Here is a 26,545-nt window from a genome sequence, read left to right as displayed (position 1 = left end):
CCAGAGCATACTCCTGTTGCACATGCAGCAGTTTACAAATCTCAACAGTGTATTAAGGAAAGCATCAGACACTAAGTAAACTAACAGTGTACAAGTGCTTTAAAGTGCACCACACAGTATCTGGTGCTTATTTAAGAGCCATTATAGGGAGTGTGTTACTGCCTTTTGTTTATCCTTAAACCTAAACCTCTCTATGAAGTAAAAGGCTGCATAGCATGTTGAACATATCCAGAAAACCTGTTTCCAGCTGAAATCATTGTGTATATGAAAACAAGCATATTATGTTTGTGTGTGTGTGTGTGTGTGTGTATGTATGTGTGGGGTTTTACCTCCCGCTGAGTTGAGGTGGACGAGTATGAGGTCGTCTCGTGACCCGAGTTTATCGGCCACAGCAGACAGGACCTCTCTGACAGAGGCAGACACAGGCACACGAATGGTGATGTAGGTGTGGTCACTGCAGTACACCTTGAATAGAACTGCAGGTTCAAATCAGAACAAGATTTCAATGCACAATTCAAAAAAATAAAGGCCTTAAGTTCTCATGGCTAAATGCTGTCAAATCTTTACATAAAACTTTCAACGTCTAGTATAGCCTCCCTCTAGAATTAGAGACTGTTTAGGTATCAAGCAGGAAAAAGCTACATATTAATTCCCTTAAATTCAGGAGAAAGGTGGGCCAGTGTCTAAATCTTTTAACCTTTTCTCAGTCTCTAAATCTTTTAAGAGTATATCTGCCCTGCCAATGCATGTAACAATTCCTCACTCTCATCTGTGCTCTTGATTGGCTGTCGCTTCTGCAGTTTCTCATCTCCCATGCTGAACTGACGGAGCAGCACTTTGTGCTAAAAGGAGAGCAGGAGAGCGAGCGAGAGAGAGAGAGAGAGAGAGAGAGAGAGAGAGAGACAGAGAGAGAATAAATGACTGCGGAAGAGTGGCATATGTAATAAGATATGCTCCATTATTTTGGATGAACTATTTTTTCTCACCTTTTTCTGAGATGGTTTCCCATCTTCAGAGCTGAAAATAATGGCAAAAGGGATTCAGTCTCAGTAATTCTGAGCACTGTACAGCATTAGCTTTGAGTTACCATGCATAAGAAATGTATACAAATAATGCCTAGGAGAATGAGATCTCACTTGAGTTTGAGGATTTTCTCCAGCTCAGGAAGCTCCTCTTTGAGAGCAGGAATAAGTCTGGCATCTTCAGAAACTGCCATGCACAGTTCCTGAAACCAAAACACCAGAACAAAATCATTTACAGAAAACTCAAGTGTGTTCATTAATCCAGCAAATAAAAACAAGATTAATATAATATTAATATTCCTTAAAAATATAAATAAATACGTTATCCTTGATTTATACTAACTGTTAATCATAAACAAACTGGTGTATTAATATTACTGACCTGTGTGGGAATTGTGTGCAAATGTTCATGCACATATGGATTACCATTACAAAGATCATTATAATTGACCTGGATATCTACATATTTAGATATCGTCATGCATCATTAATACTAATATATATTAAAACAAAACTGGTATTAACTCTAATTAAGACTCGAAATAAAGACTTGAGCTGAATTAAACTTCATTAAAATGGAGATGCCCTCAGCCTTGGTGTGTGTGTGTGTGTGTGTGTGTGTGTGTGTGTGTGTGTGTGTGTGTGGGTGTGTGGGTGTGTGCTGTGCTGTGCTGAATGAAACCTGAACAAAGGCCAATGAACTCTCCTCCTCCTGCAGGTGGTCAGTGTTGATGGCAGCCCACTGCAGCACCAGGCGTATGACCCTGCGCTTGTTATTCAAAGCATAGTCCAGTTTCTCCTGGTCACTGCCCTGAGATGCCTGTGCGTGGTAGGTTCACTTGGGTTAAGGACAAAATGCATTATACAGCAGTAGACCTTTAACAGCTGCTGAAAAATCTCCACATGCTAGAAGGTACATAATTTTAATCAGAAGTATGCCGCTGTGCAGAAGTGTTTCTTGTTGAGCAACAAGGAAATGTAATTTTGTCTTTCAACCTTTCACAAAAGTAGGTGAAACAGTTTTATTTGAAGCAATATTGAAGTTGTGGCTTCAAATATGATTTTGAAAAGAAATGACATACAAAGAAAACTGTGACTCAAAGGATATTGGGTCATAAGGAGAGGACACAATTGACTATTAGGGATGAATACACAGTGCATAAGCACAAAATCATCAATTGCTGGATCTGCAGACAGAGGAAAACAGAAACAAATCAGATTAAATTAAGTCAAATCCTGTCCAAAAATAATACAAATCTTGAATTATGTTCGTCTTAACTTTCTTTAATAGCATTCTTTAATTATAATGAAGTTTTAACTGCCAGTTTGCTTGACAAATACAGGTGCTGGTCATAAAATTAGAATATCATGAAAAAGTTCTAAAAGTGAAACTTGTATATTATACTCATTCATTACACAGAGACTGATATATTTCAAGTGTTTATTTCTTTTAATTTGATGATTAGAACTGACAACTAATGAAAACCCCAAATTCTGTATCTCTGAAAATTAGAATATTACACAAGGCCAGTACAAAAAAATTATTTTTAGAAACGCTGGCCGACTGAAAAGTATGAACATGAAAAGTATGAGCATGTACAGCAATGCGGCGTGGCATGGAGTGGATCAGTCTGTGGCACTGCTCAGGTGTTATGAGAGCCCAGGTTGCTCTGATAATGGCCTTCAGCTCTTCTGCATTGTTGGGTCTGGCGTATTGCATCTTCCTCTTCACATGGGGTTAAGGTTGGGTGAGTTTGTTGGCCAATTAAGAACAGGGACACCGTGGTCCTTAAACCAGGTACTGGTACTTTTGGCACTGTGTGCAGGTGTGAGGTCCTGTTGGAAAATTAAATCTGCATCTCCATAAAGTTGGTCAGCAGCAGGAAGCATGAAGTGCTCTAGAACTTCCTGGTAGAAAGCTATGTTGACCTTGGACCTCAGAAAACACTGCGGAACAACAGCAGCAGATGACATGGCACCCCAAACCATCACTGACTGTGGAAACTTTACACTGGACCTCAAGCAACGTGGATTCTGTGCCTCTCCTCCTCTGCCTTTCCAAAGGAAAAGCAAAATTTACTTTCATTAGTGAACATAACTTTGGATCACTCAGCAGCAGCCCAATCCTTTTTGTCTTTAGCCCAGGCGAGACGCTTCTGATGCTGTCTTATGCTCAAGAGTGGCTTGACACAAGGAATGCGACAGCTGAAACCCATGTCTTGCAGACGTCTGTGTGGTGGTGGTTCTTGAAGCACTGACTCTAGCTGCAGTCCAATCTTTGTGAATCTCCCCCACATTTTTGAATGGGTTTTGTTTTACAATCCTCTCCAGGGTGTGGTTATCTCTAGTGCTTGTACATTTTTTTTCAGCCTTTTAGCAATGACCTTTTGTGTCTTGCCCTGCTTGTGTAAGGTGTCAATGATCGTCTTTTGGTCAACTGTCAAGTCAGCAGTCTTCCCCATGAGTGTGTAGCCTACAGAACTAGACTGGGAGACAAGTTAATGGCCTTTGCAGGTCTTGAGTTAATTAGCTAATTAGAGTGTGGCACAATACACAATGTCTTCAATATTGAACCTTTTCACAATATTCTAATTTTCTGAGATACTGAATTTGGGGTTTTCATTAGTTGTCAGTTATAATTATCAAAATAAAATAATTAAACACTTGAAATATATCAGTCTATGTGTAATGAATGAGGACAATATACAAGTTTCACTTTTTGAATGGAATTACTGAAATAAATCAAATTTTTCATGATATTCTAATTTTATGACCAGTACATACATATTTTTAAATGCAGCTCAAAACACTTTACAGTGTAATGGTCAATATCAAATCATGTAATAATGTTACTGTATGTTGGCAGACTACCTGACTCTGAGAAGTGAGAATCTAACTTCATGGTCTCTAGGAAGTGCTCCAGAATCTTCTCTGCAGTTCCAGACATTACAGTGTACCTGGAGCAATGTGTTAAATAATGTGTTCAAAAATAATTAGATGAATCTTGAGAAAGCAGATAATTATTACAGATGCATATATTTTGGACAATTTATGTGTTTATCCAAAGCACAATTAAAAAATGCCCACTAATATACAACAAAAAGTGATGTCCTGAATTTACCAAGACTGAAAAATATTTTATTTATTAAGAGACCGAGTAAGATCAATGTGTTAATTTATGAGAGAGAGAGAGAGAGAGAGAGAGAGAGAGAGAGAGAGAGAGAGAGAGGGAGAGACATACTTGTGCGTTGAGGAGCCGGCTGCATGGCTGGAACCTCTGATGTCACTTTTTTCCAGAACTAGAACATCCTCGCCATGCTCTTTCAGTCGTACAGTATTTGCTTCTACATCCTAAACACACACATACACACACACTGCTTGTTGGTTATTTAACATTAATTTCTTTACAAAAATAAAGCATCCCTACTTGCACTCACAGATGCCAGCAGTTACACTGCAAATGGTGCACGCGTCCACACACCCTCACCCACACACACACACACACAGACTCAGAGCCTAGATTACTGAATGGTGGGCTCAGCATGGTGGATTAGTACTGTTGTGAAAGTAACAGTGAGTGTAAAGTGTGGTCAGCAGATTAACTGATGCTGAGGCGGATATCAGTGTAAACACACTCTTACATTTAGCACTGCCCTGTGTGTGACATGCAGAGAAGCCTGTTGTAACCAGTAGATTATTAATGAGAGACAGATAAATAGATAGATATAGATTACTTAATTTATTTTAGAGGTAAATTGACACATTTACAGGAAGATTACCAAAAGAAAACACTAGGGCACCATCTGCAGCTACTTAATACACACTTGCTGAAACCTAACCTGACTTCATTCCACACACAAAGAGTACAGCGGACCCACTGAGAATACATTTAAGGCAGGGATAATAGAAAATATATAATGAAGATACATAACTTCTCAGATAACAAATATCTTGGCTGTTCGGTTACATTTGAAATAAGGGGAAACTGAATGCATTTAATTGTTTTAGTAAATCTTTTGCAGAGTCTCCAGCAGAGGGAGACTCCTACCAAACAGAAATACATCCACATACAGTTCAATAGCACTGTATTATGGAAAGGATTTGAGACGAGCAGAGTAGACTGCTATAGTGCCACACTGCACAACTGCAATACATACTGCAATGCATTACATATTGCATTAAGTAAATAAGTGGTAATGTACTTATTTGTATGTTACATTTGATCATTATGTTAAGGACAAGACTTGATTCTCACCTGTTACAAGAAATGAAAGCTTAGGAAAATAATTCATACTGGGAATATGAAGAGATCTAATGATATAAGCTTTTTAGAACAGGAGGATGAGGAAATAAAATGTTTATTATTACCGGGGATCACTTTTAACCATAGAACATGAGAGGGAGAGAGGGAGAGAGAGAGAGAGAGAGAGAGAGAGAGAGAGAGAGAGAGAGAGAGAGAGAGAGGAGGGGATCACGAAGGAGGAGACAGACATATAGAAACAGCAGAGAAAGAGGGAGAGAGACCGAGAAAAAGAGAGATACAAATACAGTTGTACAAATCTCCTACAGCAGTATCTTTCTTTGTCTTATCTTGCACCATTTTTTCAATTCCTTTAGTCTTCATCTCCTGTGCCTTAACTACACCCTTCTTCTCCTTCATTTTCTTCTCCTCCTTCTCCCCATCCTTCTCCTCCTTTACCTTCACCCTCTCAACTCTGTTCTCCTCCATCAGTATCTTTTTCTCAACTCTCCCCACATCTCCTTTGACATCTACCTCCATCACCTCATCTTTCTCTACCTTCTCAGTGTTCTCCACAGTCTTCCCAGTCCATTCCACCTCCTTCTGCCTATCCTTGTCCCCTTTCTTTTCTTTGCTTGTTTAGCATTTTTAGGTGATGTTTTGGTAATAAATACATACAAATCCCATGTCCTGATACTGTGCAGAAAGTAAATTAAAACAGAATTCAATTATGTGCAAATGATTCAAACTCCATATACCATTGACAATAATACAAAGAAAATATTTTTAAGTGTTTTATATGCCCATTTTTATTCCGATGCCAGCAACACTTTCCGAAAACGCTATAAAAAGCATGGGCAAACGTTTCACATTCAAAAGTACTGCAATTGGTCTCCTCAGTTCCCAGATGTTTACAGAATGTTGTTAAAATACGAGGTGATGCAATACAATGAAAACATGCCCCTGTCCATGCTTTTTAGGAATGGCATCGAATTCAAAAACAATGTTTTAAATAATTTGCACATCATCGCATTTTGTTTCTATTTACAATTGTCACAGAATCGTAATGTTTTTAAAAATGGGGTCTGTTAATTGCGAAAGAAAGAACAGACACAAACACTGAAAATAAAGAATGAATGAAAGACAAAGCTAGTTGTAATAAACTCATTTTGATATGAAGCAGTTGGAAGAAAAGCTTAGTAAAGGAGTTGAGCCTTACTCTAAGGATCCTGTTAAAATCTTCTTTATCCACTCTCAGGAAGTGGCAGTTATCCTCTCTCAGGACGATGGAGGCAGCACGTGGCGCATCATTCACCAAAGCCAGCTTTCCAAAATCATCACCTTCATGCAGTGTGCAGACCACACCCTGAAACAAACACACACACACGCGCACACACACACACACACACACACACACACACACCATCATTTCCATTCAACACCAGACACGACATGCCTACTCACAACAAACCTACTCTCTAAGACTAGGTTTCAGCTATAGGCACACACTCAAATAAAAATAAACAACTCTGATATGATTAGCTTTAATAGGTTTTAAAGTTTTATTTGATCATTGAACAAGAAAATCTTATATGATCTCACCTTTCCGTAAATTACCACATTAACTGAGCCCTTTAGGATGATGTACCATGAAGTGCCCTCCTCGCCCTGATTAAACACTGACCATCAGAGAAATGATGGTGAGGGAAAAACATAGGAAAAACATTCAATTTAAGAAACACAGTTCAATAAATTAGTCACATTACATTGAGATATAAAGCAAGATGTTCATGCAATACTTCGCTTTAAAGCAATTTACTCACACTCTACACTGTCACAGAGTCAGTGATTAAAAATGGCTGCTCTCCTTTATATTGTGTTAAAAAAATCATAGAGACATAACCAACCAAAAGACATAGGAAGAAAACACATCAACGACAGACAGGAGCTGAGATTTGCTTTGAACCCACAACCCCAGAACCCTGACAGTGACCTGTTGCACCATTGTGATGCCCCAATATGAATATGCTTTACTAAATACTATTTAAATGTGACTTCACATCAACATCAAAAGTAAAATATAAACCTGTTAGCTCTTTTCTCTCTTCCTCTTTCTGCACTCAAGACGATTTTTCATGCTCTGGTTTTGAAATGGGTGAGTTTTTGACAGTTGGGGGGCAGGCTCAGGGCCATTTCTCTCAGTAAATGCTATTGGCTTATGTCTCTTAGTTCTGTGACTGCCCACCTCATAGACTATATATGGCCTGCCTACTGGGAGAAGCCTTCACAGTTCACAGAGCTGCTATTTTCTGGGATAAAGTCATGATCCATTGCTTACAGTGGGTTCAGATAATAATAATATATGATATACATGTGGAAATAATGTTCGCTACAGGAAGGTGTTAGAAAACTTAGACTTAACTAAACTAAACTTAGAGTCAACTCTGGAATTTGACACTCTGAATCATTTGCCAAGAGTCTGTCCCTACTTCCAAATGCTCAAAGAAGCGATTGATTTGGGAGTGGACTCCTGTTCATTAGCTATGTTTACTTTGTACTACGCATGCTCTCACTGTACAGAGACGCTACATGATGGCCTCTGAACCATTCATTCATTCATTCATTATCTGTAACCGCTTATCCAATTCAGGGTTCGCAGTGGGTCCAGAGCCTACCTGGAATCTTTGGGCGCAAGGCAGGAATACACCCTGGATGGGGCCCCAGTCCTTCACAGGGCAACACAGACACACACACACACATTCACACCTACGGACACTTTTTTTGAGTCGCCAATCCACCTACCAACGTGTGTTTTCGGACTGTGGGAGGAAACTGGAGCACCCGGAGGAAACCCACGCAGACACAGGGAGAACACACCAATTCCTCACAGACAGTCACCTGGAGCGGGAATCGAACCCACAACCTCCAGGTCCCTGGAGCTGTGTGACTGCGACACTACCTGCTGTGCCACCGTGCCTCCCTCCTCTGAACCATATTCTGAAAATAATTTTGAACATTGAGTCGTCTCATATTTTCCATTTTACCCATTTCAAAACGAAAATCATCCTCCATGTTTGTTTTTTGGTGAAGGCTTCTGCCAGTAGGCAGGTCATATACAATTTATGAGATAGGCAATCACAGAACCAGGAGACATCAGCCAATGGCATTCATTTAGAGAACTGGCCCTGCCCATGCCTCCAAACTGATGTGACACCATTTAAAACAATGTGTTAGGGACAAGGCACAGTGTCCGTAAACATTTTCTGTTCTAAGCAATAAAGCTTATTAATAACTTCATGTATTCACATGAAACCACTCTGAAAGAGTGTTCGCATTTTAATATTTTAATTATGCAGAAGTTCATTCATCTTAACTGAGTTTGTGTAATATAAAGTTAACCTAGTTACCAGTTTAAAAAGAAGGCTACTGCACTTACATACTGTTCCTGCTTTGGCATGGGACTCAAAAATGAGGACACCTGCTAACTCCCTTTTCACCTGAGAAAAAAACATTTACCATAAACAATAACATTTACCTATCATTCATTATTTTATGACATTAGTTTATTTTATTCTCATTATTGGTGAGAATATTTTGTGAACCATCACCCAGCCTTCTTACCCTCACTTAATTTCAAGCACAAGTACACAGTTATTGTTTTATGGACTGATGACTTTCCTGCTTTAATGCAGCAATAAATCACATTCCTGGTCAAGGTTACAATGCACAGACTTCTGAGAGGCTGCAGTTACATCAAAGAAACTTAAGAGAGCAGTGTTTCTACTTACTGTGGTAGAGAGGTGTGATAAGGCTTTTATATGCAGAAGCTCTTCATAAATAATCTCTAAGTCATCTACTGTTCTCTGGCCAGGCCTAGAGAAAGAAAGAAAGAAAGAAAGAAAGAAAGAAAGAAAGAAGAAAAAAGTTTCTGAATTCTTCACTCTAATACAAAGAACAAAAAATACAGTAAATTATAGCAAAGTCACAAATTTATTTTAGAAATGCTTTACTGTGGGTCCACATTCTTTGTCACCTTTATGAGCTGAACATAAATCTATACAAACATCTCTTTAAGTTTATTCTAACAAGCAGTTTTTATGACTAATACTTGTTGGAATAAACTATTATGTAGGATTTTGTCAGTTGTCATAAAGGGCTTATGCAGTTGTCTTGTAGCTTTACAAACGATGTTGACATACAGTAAAGTGTTATCTAAAGTTTCAATGCATTAGGCTCCTATACACTACTTTCTTCCTTCATAACATTAAAATTCCCTTCCTGTCAGTGTTTTATGGTCCTCGACAATTCTGATAAACTCTCTTTAAAGAAGATCTAAGCAGGAAGGCTCCCAGGACAGAAGCCAATGTAAATTAGTTAAATTTTGAAGCAGCCCTATTCATAGCTGTGCCCTTGGGGTTTATTTAATGATGATACAGCCTCAGAGGTCACGCATGTTTCTGGGTCAAGAGCGTACTGTTTTTGAAGAATCATGCGCATGTGGGCATCAGGACCCATCTGAGAGAGAAGAAGAAGTGTGTCTTGCAGTTCCTCATCACTCTCTTTCTTCTCTTCCTCACTAGGGAGTGGCACATCCTCCTGTTCATCATCCAGGAAGCGATAGAATAGATACTTATCTTGGAAGCTCGGCTCCTGATCAACTGTAGTACAATACAAAACATAAACCTGGTCATGACAATGCCGTAATAAATGTGGTAACTCTATAAGTGAGCTCATTATTCATAAGGCTACATGAAAAAAAGTAATAAACAAGCATTTTATGACAACTGGCACAAACCTACATTAACATTTTTAAAGCATTATTCCAAGGGTCAGCTGTCAATCGCTGCTTCAGTCAGGTTTACCCTAAGAAGTGTAATGACACGGACACTCATTGGAATAAGCCTTTATAGATGTTAATTTCACTTGTCATAAAAGGCATTAAACTACAGTCAAGTTTTAGCATTACGTGTGCTGTCCTGACGGTGTTTATTTCAGTGGTCTGAACTGGCTGGGAAGAGATGTTTTCTCAGGTTTCATCACATGCAATGGGGCAGCTGTGCTACATCAGGATTGGTCTCAAATGCCAGCATGTGCCAAGAGAGCAACAAAGCCTTTATATGCCTGATTCATTCCAGTGTAGCATCAGTTTGGGTCCAGCCACACAGCTCACTCACACTCACTGTGATTCCATTATAATTATATGTGACAGAGCAAAGCTAGATGTGATAGTTTACAAAAATAAATATTACACATCAAGTAACAGTGCAGGCTGAAAAAATACACAACATTGCCAGTTTACTAGGTTTCACATACTGTGCTCTATCTACAAATACTCACTGGCAGTACTGGTTTGTAAGGAACAATGTACAGCATTCATTTTCCTTTAACTAACTAGAATAACTGTTTGTAGTATAAACATTTGCTATCACATTCTCCCCTTGGCCGCGTGGGTTTCCTCCGGGTGCTCCAATTTCCTCCCACGGGCCAAAAACACACATTGGTAGGAGGAATGGTGACTAAAAAGTGTCCCTAGTTGTGAGTGTGTGATTGAATGTTTTTGTGTGTTGCCCTGTAAAGGACTGCCGCCCACTCTGGGGTGTGTTCCTGCCTTGCGCCCGGTGAGTCCAGGCAGGCTCCGGATCTGTTGCGACCCTGAACAGGATAGGCAGTTAGAGACATGAATAGCATCCCAACATTTTTGGACATGCAATCTGTAAGAGTAGTACAGGAAATAACTACTTGTTTGCCTATCTGACTATTTGTTTTTCCCATGTACCCAGTGGTATTTAAGAGAGGGTTGCACTATAGGCAGAGTGGAATACTAAGTATAATGACATGCAGAAATGAGGACTTGAGTCAGCAACAGAGAATTGAGTTGCATGTTGACTGATGTGTGACGAAGCAGGTTACATAAAAAAAAAAAAAGAACAAAAAAAAACTTATTTATTATGTTTGAATATCACATAATGAATGGAAAAATAGAAAATATAACAGGAATATGTTGGTTTAAGGAAGCATTTTAACTAACAAATAAAGAAATCATGGAACACATACATTTGTAAAAGCAAGGCAAAATAGTGTCAAACACAATCTAGTAGCAGGATGTGTGTACCTTTTTAATACTGTATGTATATGGTGTGTATTTTACTAGAGTTCAAGACAGTGTAACTGACCCTGGTTCAGCACTCCTTCTTCTAGCAGCACCTGCCACATTCCCACAGCCTGAACCCGAGAGTGCACACAGGAACCTTGCTGCATCTGCCAATCTACCAGCTCTGTACCTACACAACACCGCCTACACACACACACACACACACACACACACACACACACACACACACACACACACACACAGACACACACATTCTAATGAGTAAACTGCAGCATCATACCTTAGAGACATGACAACATATTTACCCTCATAAACTGAAAAAGTGTGATTCAAATTTGTACCCATTCACATGCTTAAAATGTATTACATCTCTCAGGGCGGCGTGGTAGTGCAGCAGGAAGTGTCGCAGTTATACAGCTCCAGGGACCTGGAGGTTGTGGGTTCGAGTCCCACTCCAGGTGTCTGTGAGGAGTTTGGTGTTTTCCTCCATGCGGGTTTCCTCCAGGTGCTCCGGTTTCCTCCCACAGTCCAAAATCACATGTTGTTAAGTGGATTGGCGACTCAAAAGTGTCCGTAGGTGTGAGTGAATGTGTGACTGTGTGTATCGCCCTGTGAAGGACTGGCGCCCCCTCCAGGGAGTGTTCCTGCCTTGCGCCCAGTGATTCCAGGTAGGTTCTGGACCCACCGCGACCCTGAACTGGATAAGGGTTACAGATAATGAATGAGTGAATGAATTCTCTCTCTCTCTCCCACCCTCCCTCTCAGGTGGCACAGCTGCCTAAGAATTGACCCTATCATTAGTAAACTGCAAGTACGTTCACCAATGACATAATCAGCTATCCACGACCAGGAGTCCATTAGAGGAGAATTGGCTTCATTCTGTCAGGGTGGGTAGGATGTCCCTCCCTCTTCACAACATCACTCAGCATGATTATAGCCAATGTGAGCATCTGTTAGTTAATATAACTAAATTGTAAGGTTTATGAGGATTTTGAGCATTTGAGTATTGGCATCGATTTTCAGGTACACTGTAAAACGTGAAGAGTTAAATGAACTCAAATGGATTGAGGAAACAGCCTGCCTTAAACCATTTACGTTTAATAGCTCAATCATTTGAGTTAAAATAACACACTGAACTGAGTGCAAACAACTCACTAGTAAGAAGTTATATGTGGTTAACTATGTTAAGAGGATGAAGTGACTTGGAGTTACTCTATTTAAGTTCATATTACTTAAAATTACAAGTATCACAACAAAAAAAAATATTCTTATTTTTACTCTATCAAATATTCCAACAGAATTTGTTATACTGTTTACAATATATTTTGTATAGTTTGTATATATTTTTGCAGATATTTAATATGCAACTGATGTATTGTTTTTTATTTGTATTTTTTATTTGTTCTTGTTGTTTTTTTACTACAAGTATAACATACCATAGCCTTCTAATAATCTCTGTGTTTAATATTAATTTTTTCTAAGTCAGACTGGTGTAAGACCATAAATAAACCACTCAATTGTTAGTGTTCAGAAACTAAAACATAACGACGGTAGCCTAGTGATAGGAGAGTTGAGATCGCAACCAGAGATTTGGCTGAGTGTATCAGACTGTGCCCTTTAGCAAAGCACTTAACCCCCCACTGTTCCAGGTGATGATGCTCAGAAGGAGATGTTGTGTGTTTCCCAAAACTGAATGGAGTTAGTCAGCATAATGATAAATTTCATTTGAAGGACTAATAAAGCATTCTACAAAATTGTACTGATTTAATATATTTTATTCACGCAGAGCAACTGAACACAACTTAATCAAGTCTATACATTGCATGATTTTCTCAATGGACTGAGATTTCACTGCTTCACTTGTATTTACCTGTAAGTCTTCAGGTGGTACTTCCTGTCCCGTATTATGTGAGCAGCTTGGGAAAGGATAGCATTCCTTAGCACTTTTCCTGCCTGCAAAATCTTCTCTGATGGTACCTGTAAGTCACAAACATATGTATCAGAACAGGGCACTGCATTCCAGCTCTGTGATTGGCTCACACAGTCGTCAACCTTCTTATGGGATGGGATTATACCTGTATTATGGGTTTGGGTTGGAGTTTGCCAATGTTTTCAATAAATGACTTCTGAAAAACAAAATGTAGAAAGTAGCAGTGGCACACAAAAAGGAAACATGATGAAGCAACACAAATGAATGAGAGACAATACGAGACATCTCAAATGATTACTTTTTACTTTATGAAACATGGCACAAATTTACAAATGTCAAACATGGCAGTCCCCATGTGGTGGAACCCCTCCATTAAAGCATAACAATGTTCATTCACGGATGTAAAAGTAATTTGACTTTTCATGTATCCAGTTAAAGAAAAAATAATAAATAATTTTCATAAATCTTGTTTGCTGCTTTTTGGTAGTTGGCTTTCTGCCACTTTAACCTCTGGTTATCCATTAATGAGCTCAAGCCTTCATAGTAGTCCCTACATAGTAGTCCCTTCTTTGGCAGAACACTATCTGTGCTGCTTTGAAAGTGTAGCAACTTCCTCACACAATGCCATCTGAAGAACACATCAATAATCAATCAGGTCTTCATCCTTTACCAGCCTGAAAAGCTGCATTCAAAATCCTAAGAAAGTGCCCTGCCATGAGAATTACAAAAACACACCTCCATTGTTGCTGCTGAGTAATGATAATTCACAAATACTTCTTACATATCAATATATACCACTATACTACCAATAGAAAACCATATCAACCCTTTAAAAATTAAGAGAAAACAACACTTCATAAGAGGCAGAAGCTGTTAACAATGATCAATATTTCAAGCACACTGTTCTGATTTGTGCCTTAATTGTAAAACATAATGGCTGACCCTACTAAATTGAACTGAGTCATAATTAAAAATAAAATGTGCTGACTCACACTTAATCAGCACTTACAGTGATAAAGGGTCATTTTAAAACCCTAGAAGAATAAGTGTTCTTCATATTCATTCCTGTGCCTGAATCATACACTCTATTGAGCAGAATCTCATTATGAAAACAGGACTGACGAATTAAAACATTCAGCATTTCATTATCCGATATTTTCGGAACAAACAGCAATCAGGCAGTGAGCAAACTGCTGCATGTAGAATGCTTTTTCTGACAATCACAAGAGCAAAGTCAGCAATGTTTAAAAAAACAAATATTCTTTTTCTTTTGTTGATGTGAGTACAGAAACGTGTGTGCTGAACAGCAGGCATGGCTTCAGGAGCTGCTCTCCTTCTGTCTTTCTGGAAGCCCATGAGAAAGCCTTTTGGCCTACAGCTATGCCCAATACACATAAATTAACACACTGAATTCTAATACCCACAATCTTTCAATTATACATTACACTCCACAAGCCCTCTATACATCCACTAACAATGAATGCTCATCCTTGTGCTACATAGTCAAATTCAACAGACAATTAAATAGCTGGGGTTTTTTACCCCTCTAGGTGATGCTTGGCATTAGGAATACATGTATTTGTTTCTGAACATCCTATTCTGTTGTTCTGCTTTTTTTTTTATAGATATTATGTAACTACTGTGCCAGCAAAGAGCTGAATCCCCGTTTTGGACATATAGTTTAAATGTCTAACTGAACAGAAACATGACATTTAAGGCCACTGTTCAGGCAAAAAAAAAAAAAAAAAAGAAATATGTCCATTGTGCTAAGTCCCAATTCAAAACTTGTTGTGAATTGAAGTCTCTCCAGCAATCTCAAACAATGCTTGTATGTGTGTGTGTGTGTGTGTGTGTTTGTATTGTATGGACAGGGCTGCATATGATGGAAGATGACACACATACTTAATGGTAAACAATATATTTGCTAAAAGAAACACAAAAATCAATAAGAGCTAATTTGACCAAACCCATGTAAAGAACAGAAATACTTATGCCCATTTCACATAAGCAGGGTAATCCAGTAATATTCCGGAGTATGCCCGGAGGAGCTGTATATGTGAACGCAATCACGTGCAACATTTGTCACGTATGTAGTTCTGATTAAATGTAAATTCTATTCTTGAACAAATGTCATCATTTGACAGCTTTAAAAAAATAAATAAACAAAAATGAAAAAATAAATATAAAATATATACTGCTCAAAAGTTACATTATTTAATTAGACTTTAAATTCTGTCTATCTAAAACCATTTAAAATCTATGATGAGGCACATGACTTCAGCTCATTTACAGGGGTGAGCCAGGCTAGCTCGGGGGCAAGGAAATGACCAGTAGCCAAGGAGGGGCAGGAAATGTGACAGACACATACGGATGCCATTGCTGCTGTGTTTATATTTGGACGAAACTTTGAATAAACCCTGCATTCCCTGCAAACCCTTGAATTATTTTCATAAGACTGCGGCATGAAAAGGATGTTATTATATCAGTATCCATGCAAACAGGAGGCTGGATATGCGTCAGTTACAGGAATAGGATCAAATCTTAGGCCAACTTGTATGTGTAGCATGCTTCAAAACACTACAGGCTACAGAAATTTTCATAAACAAAGCAATATTCAATGTATATAGTCTAGTAAACACCCTGTTGCTAAGACAATCAAAGGAGTATTTAGGCACGTTTTAAGGTTTTTCAATGGCATTGTGATAATTTGTTCATACCTTGTTCAAGTGTTTAGCCACTGTTCCCACAGAGTTGTTTCTCAAGTTCTCTTTATCAGGCATTCCTATAAAAAACAATCAAAAATCTGATTACAAAAGTCGCTAGCAAATATTATTTTCATTGTAAAACAGCCGAATTCTGAGTGAAAAAAACATGGTCTAAAATATTTTTTGTTAATTATGTAAAAAACATGACACATCATCTGCAGGCAAACACTAAATAAAACAATTCTGTTTAATTAAATAACATTTGAATGATTAAATATGACTTAGTTACAATATGTTATCTTTTAAATGTGTTAAATAATTTCACACACACACACATTCATAAACAAACATACACACAAATATATTACTGGCTAAACAGGACTAACACAGGAGTCTTGATGTTGAAACATTGCAGTTAAAAAGAGCAAATGATGCTCAAAGACGAGGCTTCTGTGAGTTCACTGGGAGGCTGTTTGAAGCTATGTATGAGTGTGTGAGGCTATCTGAGACTCTTTGAGGATATGTAAGGCTTGGTTAGGATATGCAAGACTGAGGCTGTGTAAGGCCACATAAGAGCGTGCGAGGCTATAACATGTACAAGCAAATCCTGAGGGAGGTCAGGTGGAGAGGTTTGCTCACCAGTCATTACAAGGTTACAGCATAAACACCCCTCCTTCAGGAAAAACAGCCCATTTAGAGCATCCGGTCCAGTAATACTCTAATCTTATCCACAGCACATCCTTTCTCTTATAGCAGAGGTGCTTCTTTATTTAGACTTTGAAATACTCTGCCAAAAGTCTTTTAGATCTAAAAGCCATGCGCCAAAAATGATATCCCATTTTTTCTGGTTATCTGAGCAATGAGACATAAAAATGTGTCCATACAGTGCTATGTGAATACTTTTTTGTGCTGTTTTTCCCACGTACAAAAAATACATCAGTAAATATAATTTTAATGTTACCAAGTGCTGATCATTTGACACTTTCCGGTGCTGATTATTTTCTCAAACAAATATCTAACGTTACTGATATTTATTGATATTTCAATTTGCATCCATAATTTTGAGATTTACCGTGACCCTGAAATGGATTAAGCGCAAAAGATGATGATGATGATTCAATTTTTAATTTAAAAGTTTGGAATTGCAATGATTTAAATACATTACAAATGACTGCAGATATAAATATAACAAGATTCTGAAGTGACTGCAATAATTATGAGTTTCCACTTATTAGAGGAAGCGCTAAACAAGAAAAATTAAAACAGAGCTGTGTCTAATTCTATAACATTAGAATTCACTAACACACACAGAAATAGTATTTTTTTATTTATATATTTTTAAGTAGTAGCCAATTCACTTAACTGGTAGGAAACCGGAGACCCTGGAGGAAATCCACACTGACACTGGGACAACATGGAAACTCCACCCAGATGGGACTTGAACCCAAGATTCCAGTGTTGGGAGGCAAAAGTGCTAACCGTCAAGTCACCATGTCGTGGTACCATGGCATTTTGTAAATATATAAAAATGTATCATTCTTAGCCTGTAACATACTTCAAAAAAGTTGGGACAGAAGCATGTTTACCACTGTGTTATATCACCTTGCCTTTTAAATTACTTTTTGTAGTTTTGCCCATACTTGCTTGATACAAGACTTCAGCTGCCCAACAGTTCATGATCAAAGTTGTCTGATTCTTCTCTTCATCATTAATTATGTAAAAAACACACACATGTATTACTGGCTAAATAAGACTAACACAGGAGTCTTGATGTTGAAACATTACAGTTAAAAAGAGTAAAGGATGGTTAAAATGAGGCTTCTGTGAGTTCACTGTCAGTTTGAGACTCTTTGAGGATATGTAAGGCTTGGTTAAGGTATGCAAGACTGAGGCTGTGTAAGGTGTAAGGCCACAAAAGAGCGTGCAAGGCTGTAGCTTTGCCCATACTTGCTTGATACAACACTTCAGCTGCCCAACAGTCCATGATCAAAGTTGTCTGATTCTTCCCTTCATCATTTGCTAAACAATAGACAGCAGGCAGACCAGTTTACGCTCTCTGTGTATATGAAGAAGGGCTGGCCCTGAATATTCAGCTATTTGGATATTCATTTATTGGGTAGGAATTCTGTTTATAATTTTAAGATTTTGACATCCCTTGTGTAATAGTGTTTCAGGTAGCATTTCTTGATGCAGCAGCAGACCGCAAGTTACAATGGCTTTCTGAAGTAGTGCTTAGCCTATGTTGCTATATTTATCACAATAGCAGGATGACCCAAATTTTCTTATTGAGTAAGAAATAATTATTACAAGGGCTTCTCAGGGTTAAATAACACAACTTTACTCTGTACTGAGACTGTGGTAAAAGCAATTTATAAAAGAAGGAGTGGACTCACTGTCAACACTGGGCACACTCTCCATAACACCATACGGCGGGGCCAGGAGACTAGCCATGCACTGACGATGCTTCTGATGAGATAATAACACACACACACAAAAAAAATCAGACATGACAACATAGTTCAGCTTATACATATTTTTCAATCCATGTCTGGTACAAATAAAATAATCTGTGTGCACTTTGTATGTAAATGCATTCTTTCTCTTTTTGTGTGTTCTACTGTACTGTAAAACACTTTGAACTGCCTAAATGAAAAGTGCTCCATAAAGGTTTATTGATATAACTCATGCCTTCAAAAAATTAGGCAAAGACATCCTTGCATTATTTGTTCTTTTCTACACATCCTGAAAGTTAGGAATGCACAGAAGTATAAACTGTGTACTGGTACAAATACCTGATCACATGATCATATGAAAATACCAGTATACAAACATTATTTAAAGGTAGAAATAACAACTACATCCACTTGGATTAACTGTTATATTTCCCAGGCCAAAGAGGAAAAGGACCATCTGGATGTTTACCAGCATACAGTTCAAATGCCAGTTTGTCATAGTTTAGAGGTGTCAGTTAACATCTAGACATGTGTCTGATACTGTTGTAACATTATTCCTAATGATACTGATATACAGCCCTATGCATGCCTAATCAAATATAATTGTATTTTACAAGAAAATGTCAACATACAAGCTATAGTGTATGTACAAAATCACAATGACAATGCAAAGGTATACTCTAATGCATCATGAGCCTAAGGTCACAATGCCCAAAGAGCTAGTGCTGGCTAGAGAGGTTTACAGACCCTTGGCATAGGGCTGCAGAGCAATGCCTTATCTGGAGTGAATACTTTTTAAGTAGTTAGAGTGTTTTTTTTATGAACAAATTAACCAAGAACATACACAAGTTGATGTAGCCGAATACAATTAAAGTATTTTAAATCAGTATTATTAGTTTTGTTATCTGACACTTCTACAGTATGGAACTCCTCTACTGACTGACACATATGAACAGAGCTCTGTTTAAAAACGTAACACGGATAAATGGGTCAGTGTTCCATACTTATTCATTCATTCATTCATTCATTCATTATCTGTAACTGCTTATCCAATTCAGGGTCGCGGTGGGTCCAGAGCCTACCTGGAATCATTGGGCGCAAGGCAGGAATACACCTTGGAGGGGGCGCCAGTCCTTCACAGGGCAACACAGACTGTTCCATATTTATATTTCTCTAATTTTAACATCTATATGAGGATTAAACATGTTGACAAAAAATAAATAAAGAAAGAAAAAAACTATTTGAAAAATTTTATTACTGAATACTTTACTGTCTACTATCTTGGATTATCTTATCTTATCTTTTTTTTTTTGTTGTGAGTTGTGAGTGGGTGGCACCATGGTGTAGCAGGTAGTGTCCCAGTCACACAGCTCCAGGGACCTGTCTGTGAGGAGTTTGGTGTGTTCTCCCCATGTCTGCGTGCTCCAGTTTCCTCCCACGGTCCAAAAATACACATTGGTAGGTGGATTGGCGACTCAAAAGTCTCCATAACTGTAAGTGTGTGAGTGAATGTGTGAGTGTGTTGTCCAGTGAAGGACTGGCGTCCTCTCCAAGGTGTGTTCCTGCCTTGTGCCCAGTGATTTCGGATTGGCTTCGGACCCACCGTGACCCTAAACTGGATAAACGGTTACAGACAATGAATGAATGAATGAATGAGTTGTGAGTAATGAGTTGGTCCCTAATAAGGGGGCTACTCTGTACTGTGATGTCAGCTGCAACCCATGGATGCCGATGGCATTAGTAGATTATTAAATATTCTTCATAAGACACTAGCTATACAATACTTCTTATCAAATATCAGCAACTGCACTTTAGTAAACTATTGGCCATGGATACCAGGAATTCAAACATGACATTAACTACTTCAAAGAAACTGCACAGTTTTCACTTCTGTAAAGTGTACTTCTAAAGTTTAACAGAGACTGGAATGGAATCCCCACAGAGCAGCCTTTTCTTGTAACTACATTTCCAGGCAGTGTGTGGGTGATCGTGCCTGGATCTTAGCAGTGGTCTCGTCCTCAAAGAGCCACTGTGTGGGTGTGTGGTGTGTTTGATTGAAGTCCCTGACTGCTTGTAATCCCTATAATCTAGACTATTTGAGAATCAGAAGAGATTAGACAGGATAAGACACTCCATATCAAAGACTGACACAGACACTCTGACACAGCCACAAGTACAAGAAACTACAAACTTAAAAAAATAAAATACAAAAATGGGCTCATCTGCAGTATAATATTAATCTAAATGTGTATTTGGATAAGGACCTGATGATATATCTTCAGCAGATAATACTGGTGGTATACATGACTCAGTAATCTGTTTATGGGGTAAAAAAGAAAAAAAAAAACACAGATACAGGGCAATTACCAGCCATCTCCTCTCCCTTTGTGACAATATTTATTTCGCCGTTATTTCAGATTAACAAGTGAGAACTGACAACTGTGTTACAAACACGTTATAATTAAAACGATTGAAGATCAAATTTAAATCTATATTTTTTTTTATTCAGAAATTTGTTTCAGCCACTAAATTATCATATTGTTTGGGCCTTATTGTGCAGTATATATCATTCTCCATGCCATGCTTGAACTTGAATCAAACTTATTCGAATGGCAGAAAAAAAAGGAATATCAGATGGCTCAGAAAAAGAAAAAAATGTAACAAGGCAGCTATCAGTGGCCTACAATTGGAGTCAGTAGCAGCTGGGTTATGATGTAATACTCTTTGCTGATGAGCTTACTCCATGAGGGTTAAGGTAAAGGCAGAACACAATTGAATACATCACTGCACCAAGAAGTCACATTGAGTTACAGCCTAAAAGCACAAGAGCCAATTATATTTGACAGATCAAGTGCACCAACGCAAGAAGAACAAGGGAGTTAAAAGGAGGATGAATGTATCTTACAGTGCTTTCTCTACAACATGGGCTCTCTGGAGAGTTTATCTAATACTAGAGTAACATGCACACTAACACAATACAAGTATATCCATGACAAGTACAGAACAGTAAGCTCCACAAAATCCAGTTTTCAAGCTGCATCAAACAGAAATAAACCATCAGTCAGTTGTTGTTACATTACCTAATCTCAATCCCCCCAAGACCTGGGGGAGCTGCTGCTGTTACTTGGGGCTTTGACGCCGTTGGCTATCTGTCTGTATTGCTTTCTTGAAAACACACTGTGTATGCAGGGAAAAGGTGTAGTGAGTTTCCTGATGACGAGTGTCATATCAAGCAAAAACGTTACAATCTTTAATTAAAATGAAAAACCACTGCCTGCTGAAAAATCCAGTTAAAATGTTCATGTATTAAACACTGCAGTATTTAGGGCAGACTGAATTGATGTTTATGTTCTTTCCTGACATTCTGACTGCAAATTTTACAGATACATTTATATAATGAGTTAATAATTGTTCACAACTCAGTTGTGTTTTTCTACCTGTAGATGGATATTCTATTTTTATATTTTTGTAAAAGCAGCAGCTCCTTGTTGCTTGTGGATCAAAAAAATTTACTGTTATGAGGTAATTACCGCTAGACCCCTCTGGTTAAAGATTAGCCCCCTAATCATCAATCTCCAGTGACGACTTTGCATAGGGATGACATATCAGTAGTACTGGAACAGGAGCTTATACCAGCAGAATATGCACAAGAAGAAAAAAAAATTGGTGTGATGTCTTGCGGTTAAAAATGTATTTCTTCCTGTATGGCATATAATGATGAACCTGAACAGGATTATTTATTTTAGTTTCTCAAATACCATTAAAAAAACATCAGTATTCTCAAGGCTTCAGATGGGCATTAGAAGAGGAAAATGGTATCATTATTTATTTAGCATTTAATTGTCAGCTAAAATATTATATATTAGTCAAAGCCTTATTGGCTTTAAACATACAGTATTAGTTACCTTACAAAATGTATCCCAGAAAACTAAACAAAAATACAACAATAGTGTTGATGTAACATATTTTATCCACATACAACCAACAAATAGATTTGAATCATTCAAAGGAATTTTTGTTAGTGTATGATCCTGCTTCTATGCCACTTCCTCCTGTCTCCTGTATTCAGCAACTGTTACAGGCATGATTCCATTCACATTTTAGAACGTACATACACATTATTTGTGGATATCATGATCAGTGGTTCAAAGAGTTATGTGTGAAGATCTACTCTCTGCAACAAGCCATGCAGACTATTAGCAGCAAGTGTTGATAAGTGTTTTGAGTAATGACATGCACCCCTGGGTCCATTAGTCAGTGCAGACACCTGAGACGTGACAGCTGGCTTTATGCTTCTCTGAGAGATAAAAAGACTCTCTGTATGTGTGTGTGTGTGTGTGTGGTGTTACAATATTTTATATGTATAAAATCTGCCTTATGATTACTGTAAATTTGACAATATGTCTGCTACACCCTCAGAAAAACTGCGGTGGTACTCTCAATGGTTCATATTCAGTACCTTTAGTCAGGGAACATAATTTAACCTTATAATAATTGTAGATTTTTAGCATTGTGTGGTATTCATCTCCAGGATTTATTCACTATTTTGTTTTAAGCAGTTCTAAAATGAAAGCTTACACATATTAACCCCTCCTTCTGAAGAAAAGAATGTAATGTACATTTAAGGAACACAATTCCACTTAAAACCACTGTTTGTACCTTTAGTGGCTATGTTGCTGTACAGTGCATTTTTTTCTGACAGTGTAGAGGACATGAAATACAGCACAACCCACATTATGAAATGTTCTTCTGTACATTTTTAGCAATTACATACTGATCTGAAATGTCACCAATTCCCCAAATCTTTAACACATTCAATGTAATAAAAATACAATATGTGAGACAAGGGCTATGCTTTATAGTGTCTTGATCTAGACACAAGCTTTACACCAGAACAATTCTATACATTACACAGCAATACAATCTGGCAAACCTCAGTATTACACAATCATTTCATTAATTACATTATTTGATGTATAACACTGATCTTTGACATTGAATCAGGAAGTATCAAACCTGTTTATCTATTCATTATTATTTCAAGAAATGGTAAAAAATGTTATGGCCTGAACTCCTATCCAAAAAACAATCAAATTCATAATGAAATATGTGCTCTTCTAATTACAAAAAGCAATGTAGTACTAATTGAAATTTAGGATCGACACATTTAATAACATTTCTCCACTTGTTTCAAAGAATTACACGCAACACATTTGTTATTAAATGTGATACCTGCATCTTCTGAGGGTAAAAGCAGCATGCCCTTGTGACTCCTGCCTATGAATAGTAAGTTCTATATTCCACTGGAGGAAATGAACCCCTGCAGCTGAAGATTAACTGTAGAGCTCATTAGTCTATTCACTTCGCTCATTATTACTGAACGTGTCAGATGATTCTCTTCACCTCAGAAATGAACCTGCAGTAAGACACCTACATTCAAGCAAATGTCCCCTTCAGTGAGATTCTCAAGCCATAAAAATTTCTTTCCTGTGGAATCAACAAATTATGCTACAAAATTTTGATTCAATGCTTAATACTTGAATTGTATATATAATAAATGATCCATTAAGAATATCATTTTTCAAGTCTCATGTTTTTCACTCACATTTCATAAATTATTAGGTGTATTTTTTTTGAAATCCCAGATTACAAAGACACAGGTATGGCAATGTCAATCTAAATTTTAACAATCATTTTGTGGATTTAATTTTTTTTTTTTTTTTTTACATTTCAAAATGAGTAAAAAAACACATTTTCAGGAAACAGTATCAAATATGTGGTGTGCAAATAATAAAAAATATAGTTTGGTCTTTAAATACACTTTAAATTCTGTAATAGCCAACCTCTATAATATGTTTTAAATGATGATGGACAGTGATAAATGGGACTATAAACACAACTAGGCTATTTAAGTGGATTTAGTGCAGTGCAGTAAATAAAAAATAGTTACAAATATTTCAGAGTACTAAAATGTTACATGTTTTGCCACATAGTGCAGTCTTTCCTCATAGACATTAATTACTTCACTCATAATCAAACAAGAGTGGCTAAATGATAAATCACCCAGAAGCCCATGAGAATTTAGAGTAGCCCTATTACTGCAAGAGATGGGCAACAGCACTCTTTGCGGGGTAAGCATTCCATTAAAACACATACACACACACACACACACGCGCGCACATTTTTCACTCAGAGAAAGTATTTACAATTATGTCACTCTGACTAAGTAGTGCTGTCAGTTCAAATGAACATCATACTGTTTAGTATGAGTGTGGAGTTTAAAATGACTGAATCAAAAATTTATATTAAATTCAAACCATTTCAACAGAAGCAAACACAATTTTAAAGACTGCATAATGCATTCTAACAGACATTAATAACACACACACACACACCATTCTGAGTTGGTTCTAGAGTATATATATATATATATATATATATATATATATATATATATATATATATATATATATATATTTATATATATATATATATATATATAGGGTTCAGAATGTTAACTAGAGCTGCAGATAACTTGAAAGAGAATTAATGTGAAACGATTTTAAAGATATTTAGGAAGTAATAGATATTTATCTATCAATTACTTCTCATTCAGAGTCCTTAAAATAAAATAAATCATGTAAAAATTAATTTTGGTTTATTCATTCATTCATTCATTCATTCTCATTATATAAGCTATTTATGTATATAAGTTAAAACTTATAAACATGGCAAGTGATTTCTTGGCAGTTAATACATGCAATAACATGAATAGAACAGGATTGTATAATGACTAACACACATAAATCATGATTTGGACTGAGTAAAATGGGATGTGGCACTGTACACTTCTGTGCAGTGGCACAAGTCTGATTTGATCAGTGAAGTAATCAGCCGTTCATTATGAGCAAAAATGCTTACAGTGTGTGAGCACCACTGCCTTCTTACATAATGTACATGCCCCTGCAGTCTCTGGAGAGTCAATAAAACAAGAGAAGAGTGATGGACCACAAATAACTACAACAAAAGTATTCAGAGCTCAACTACTGTGTGACGATCCAGCAGTGTTGGGGTAATCATGCTTCATGGTTCAGTATGGAGCTAAAGCACTGCTGGAACAATAGGTGAATGATTCAAATCACTGAGCTTTGTAAGGTCTTACTTCAACACAGTCAGAAATATAAGGCACTTCAGAGCCACAGTATAGATAACCTACAAGAAGCATTTAAAGCATCTGTCATTTCCGCAGTATATAAACTGCTCTCTTTTACTTATTGCAGTGTTTTCAAATTGCTTGGACAAAGAATGTAATGAAATCAATACTCAGCAAATGTCAGTAAATAACAAATCCTGTGTAAGACATCTTTGATCATAGCTATTAGCTACATGACAGGTAATATACTGCAGGAAAGTAATTTCATATGACATTCAATTGATTATTTTTGTCTTTTGTAAGTCAAAAGTGGCTGATCCTCCTTAAAAAGGATATTATTTGATCTCTGTTTGTTTTACCAAGTAAATAAAGTTTGCTATCCCTTCATTACCAGAGACTAAGGAGCTCATCATTCAATGTCACTTAAATAGGTTATCTTTGCATTAGTCCCTATCACAGTGACATGCAGTGATTTCTCCAGGCAGAAACCACCAAATGTTGGAGCTCAAAAGGAAAGGAGACCCGCGAACAACACACCACACTCCTCACAGACAGTCACCCGGAGCAGGAATCGAACCCACAACCTCCAGGTCCCTGGAGCTGTGTGACTGTGACACTATCTGCTGCGTCACCATGCCGCCCACAACTGAAATTCAGTAAACTAAAATTTACTGAAATACAAGAAGAAGATAAAGATACAGCTTTGCTTTTCATATTATAACACACTTACGGACGGAATCTGCTTGAAAAGATGATATACCAGATGACGAAACATAAAAAAATAATAAAAACATAAAAATAATTGAAGGAGTTTACACATCTCCATGACAACAAGAGCCTGCTCTGTGTTCCGGTATTGCTAAGAAACAGTCTAGGTCCAGCATACTGCCATCACTTTTTATAGAGCAAGACATAGTCTTTAACACCTGC

At 37.5% G+C, this 26,545-nt stretch overlaps 1 protein-coding gene across 3 annotated transcripts in view; it reads right to left on the bottom strand.

The window, feature by feature from the left end:
- Positions 1-26,545, bottom strand: part of rapgef4a (Rap guanine nucleotide exchange factor 4a) — a 56,850-nt gene that overhangs the window by 6,612 nt on the left and 23,693 nt on the right. For 2 of the 3 annotated variants that reach the window (XM_066641347.1, XM_066641346.1), the window contains 18 exons: positions 18,403-18,475; positions 16,022-16,086; positions 13,450-13,500; positions 13,245-13,351; positions 11,436-11,557; positions 9,737-9,920; positions 9,051-9,135; positions 8,699-8,759; positions 6,865-6,941; positions 6,482-6,628; positions 4,264-4,373; positions 3,894-3,979; positions 2,131-2,209; positions 1,705-1,855; positions 1,137-1,225; positions 987-1,017; positions 764-842; positions 330-476 (listed from right to left, as the gene is read on the bottom strand). In XM_066641347.1, the coding sequence (XP_066497444.1) occupies positions 330-476; positions 764-842; positions 987-1,017; positions 1,137-1,225; positions 1,705-1,855; positions 2,131-2,209; positions 3,894-3,979; positions 4,264-4,373; positions 6,482-6,628; positions 6,865-6,941; positions 8,699-8,759; positions 9,051-9,135; positions 9,737-9,920; positions 11,436-11,557; positions 13,245-13,351; positions 13,450-13,500; positions 16,022-16,086; positions 18,403-18,475 (1,744 nt within the window). The remainder of the gene's footprint in view (positions 1-329; positions 477-763; positions 843-986; positions 1,018-1,136; positions 1,226-1,704; positions 1,856-2,130; positions 2,210-3,893; positions 3,980-4,263; positions 4,374-6,481; positions 6,629-6,864; positions 6,942-8,698; positions 8,760-9,050; positions 9,136-9,736; positions 9,921-11,435; positions 11,558-13,244; positions 13,352-13,449; positions 13,501-16,021; positions 16,087-18,402; positions 18,476-26,545) is intronic. The other variant, XM_066641348.1, reaches the window with a different exon arrangement.

Source organism: Hoplias malabaricus, chromosome 12 (genome assembly GCF_029633855.1).
Source record: "Hoplias malabaricus isolate fHopMal1 chromosome 12, fHopMal1.hap1, whole genome shotgun sequence".
Lineage (NCBI taxonomy): Eukaryota > Metazoa > Chordata > Actinopteri > Characiformes > Erythrinidae > Hoplias > Hoplias malabaricus.
The sequence above is the reverse complement of the archived record's forward strand: the minus strand, read 5'-3'. Positions and strand labels throughout refer to the sequence as shown.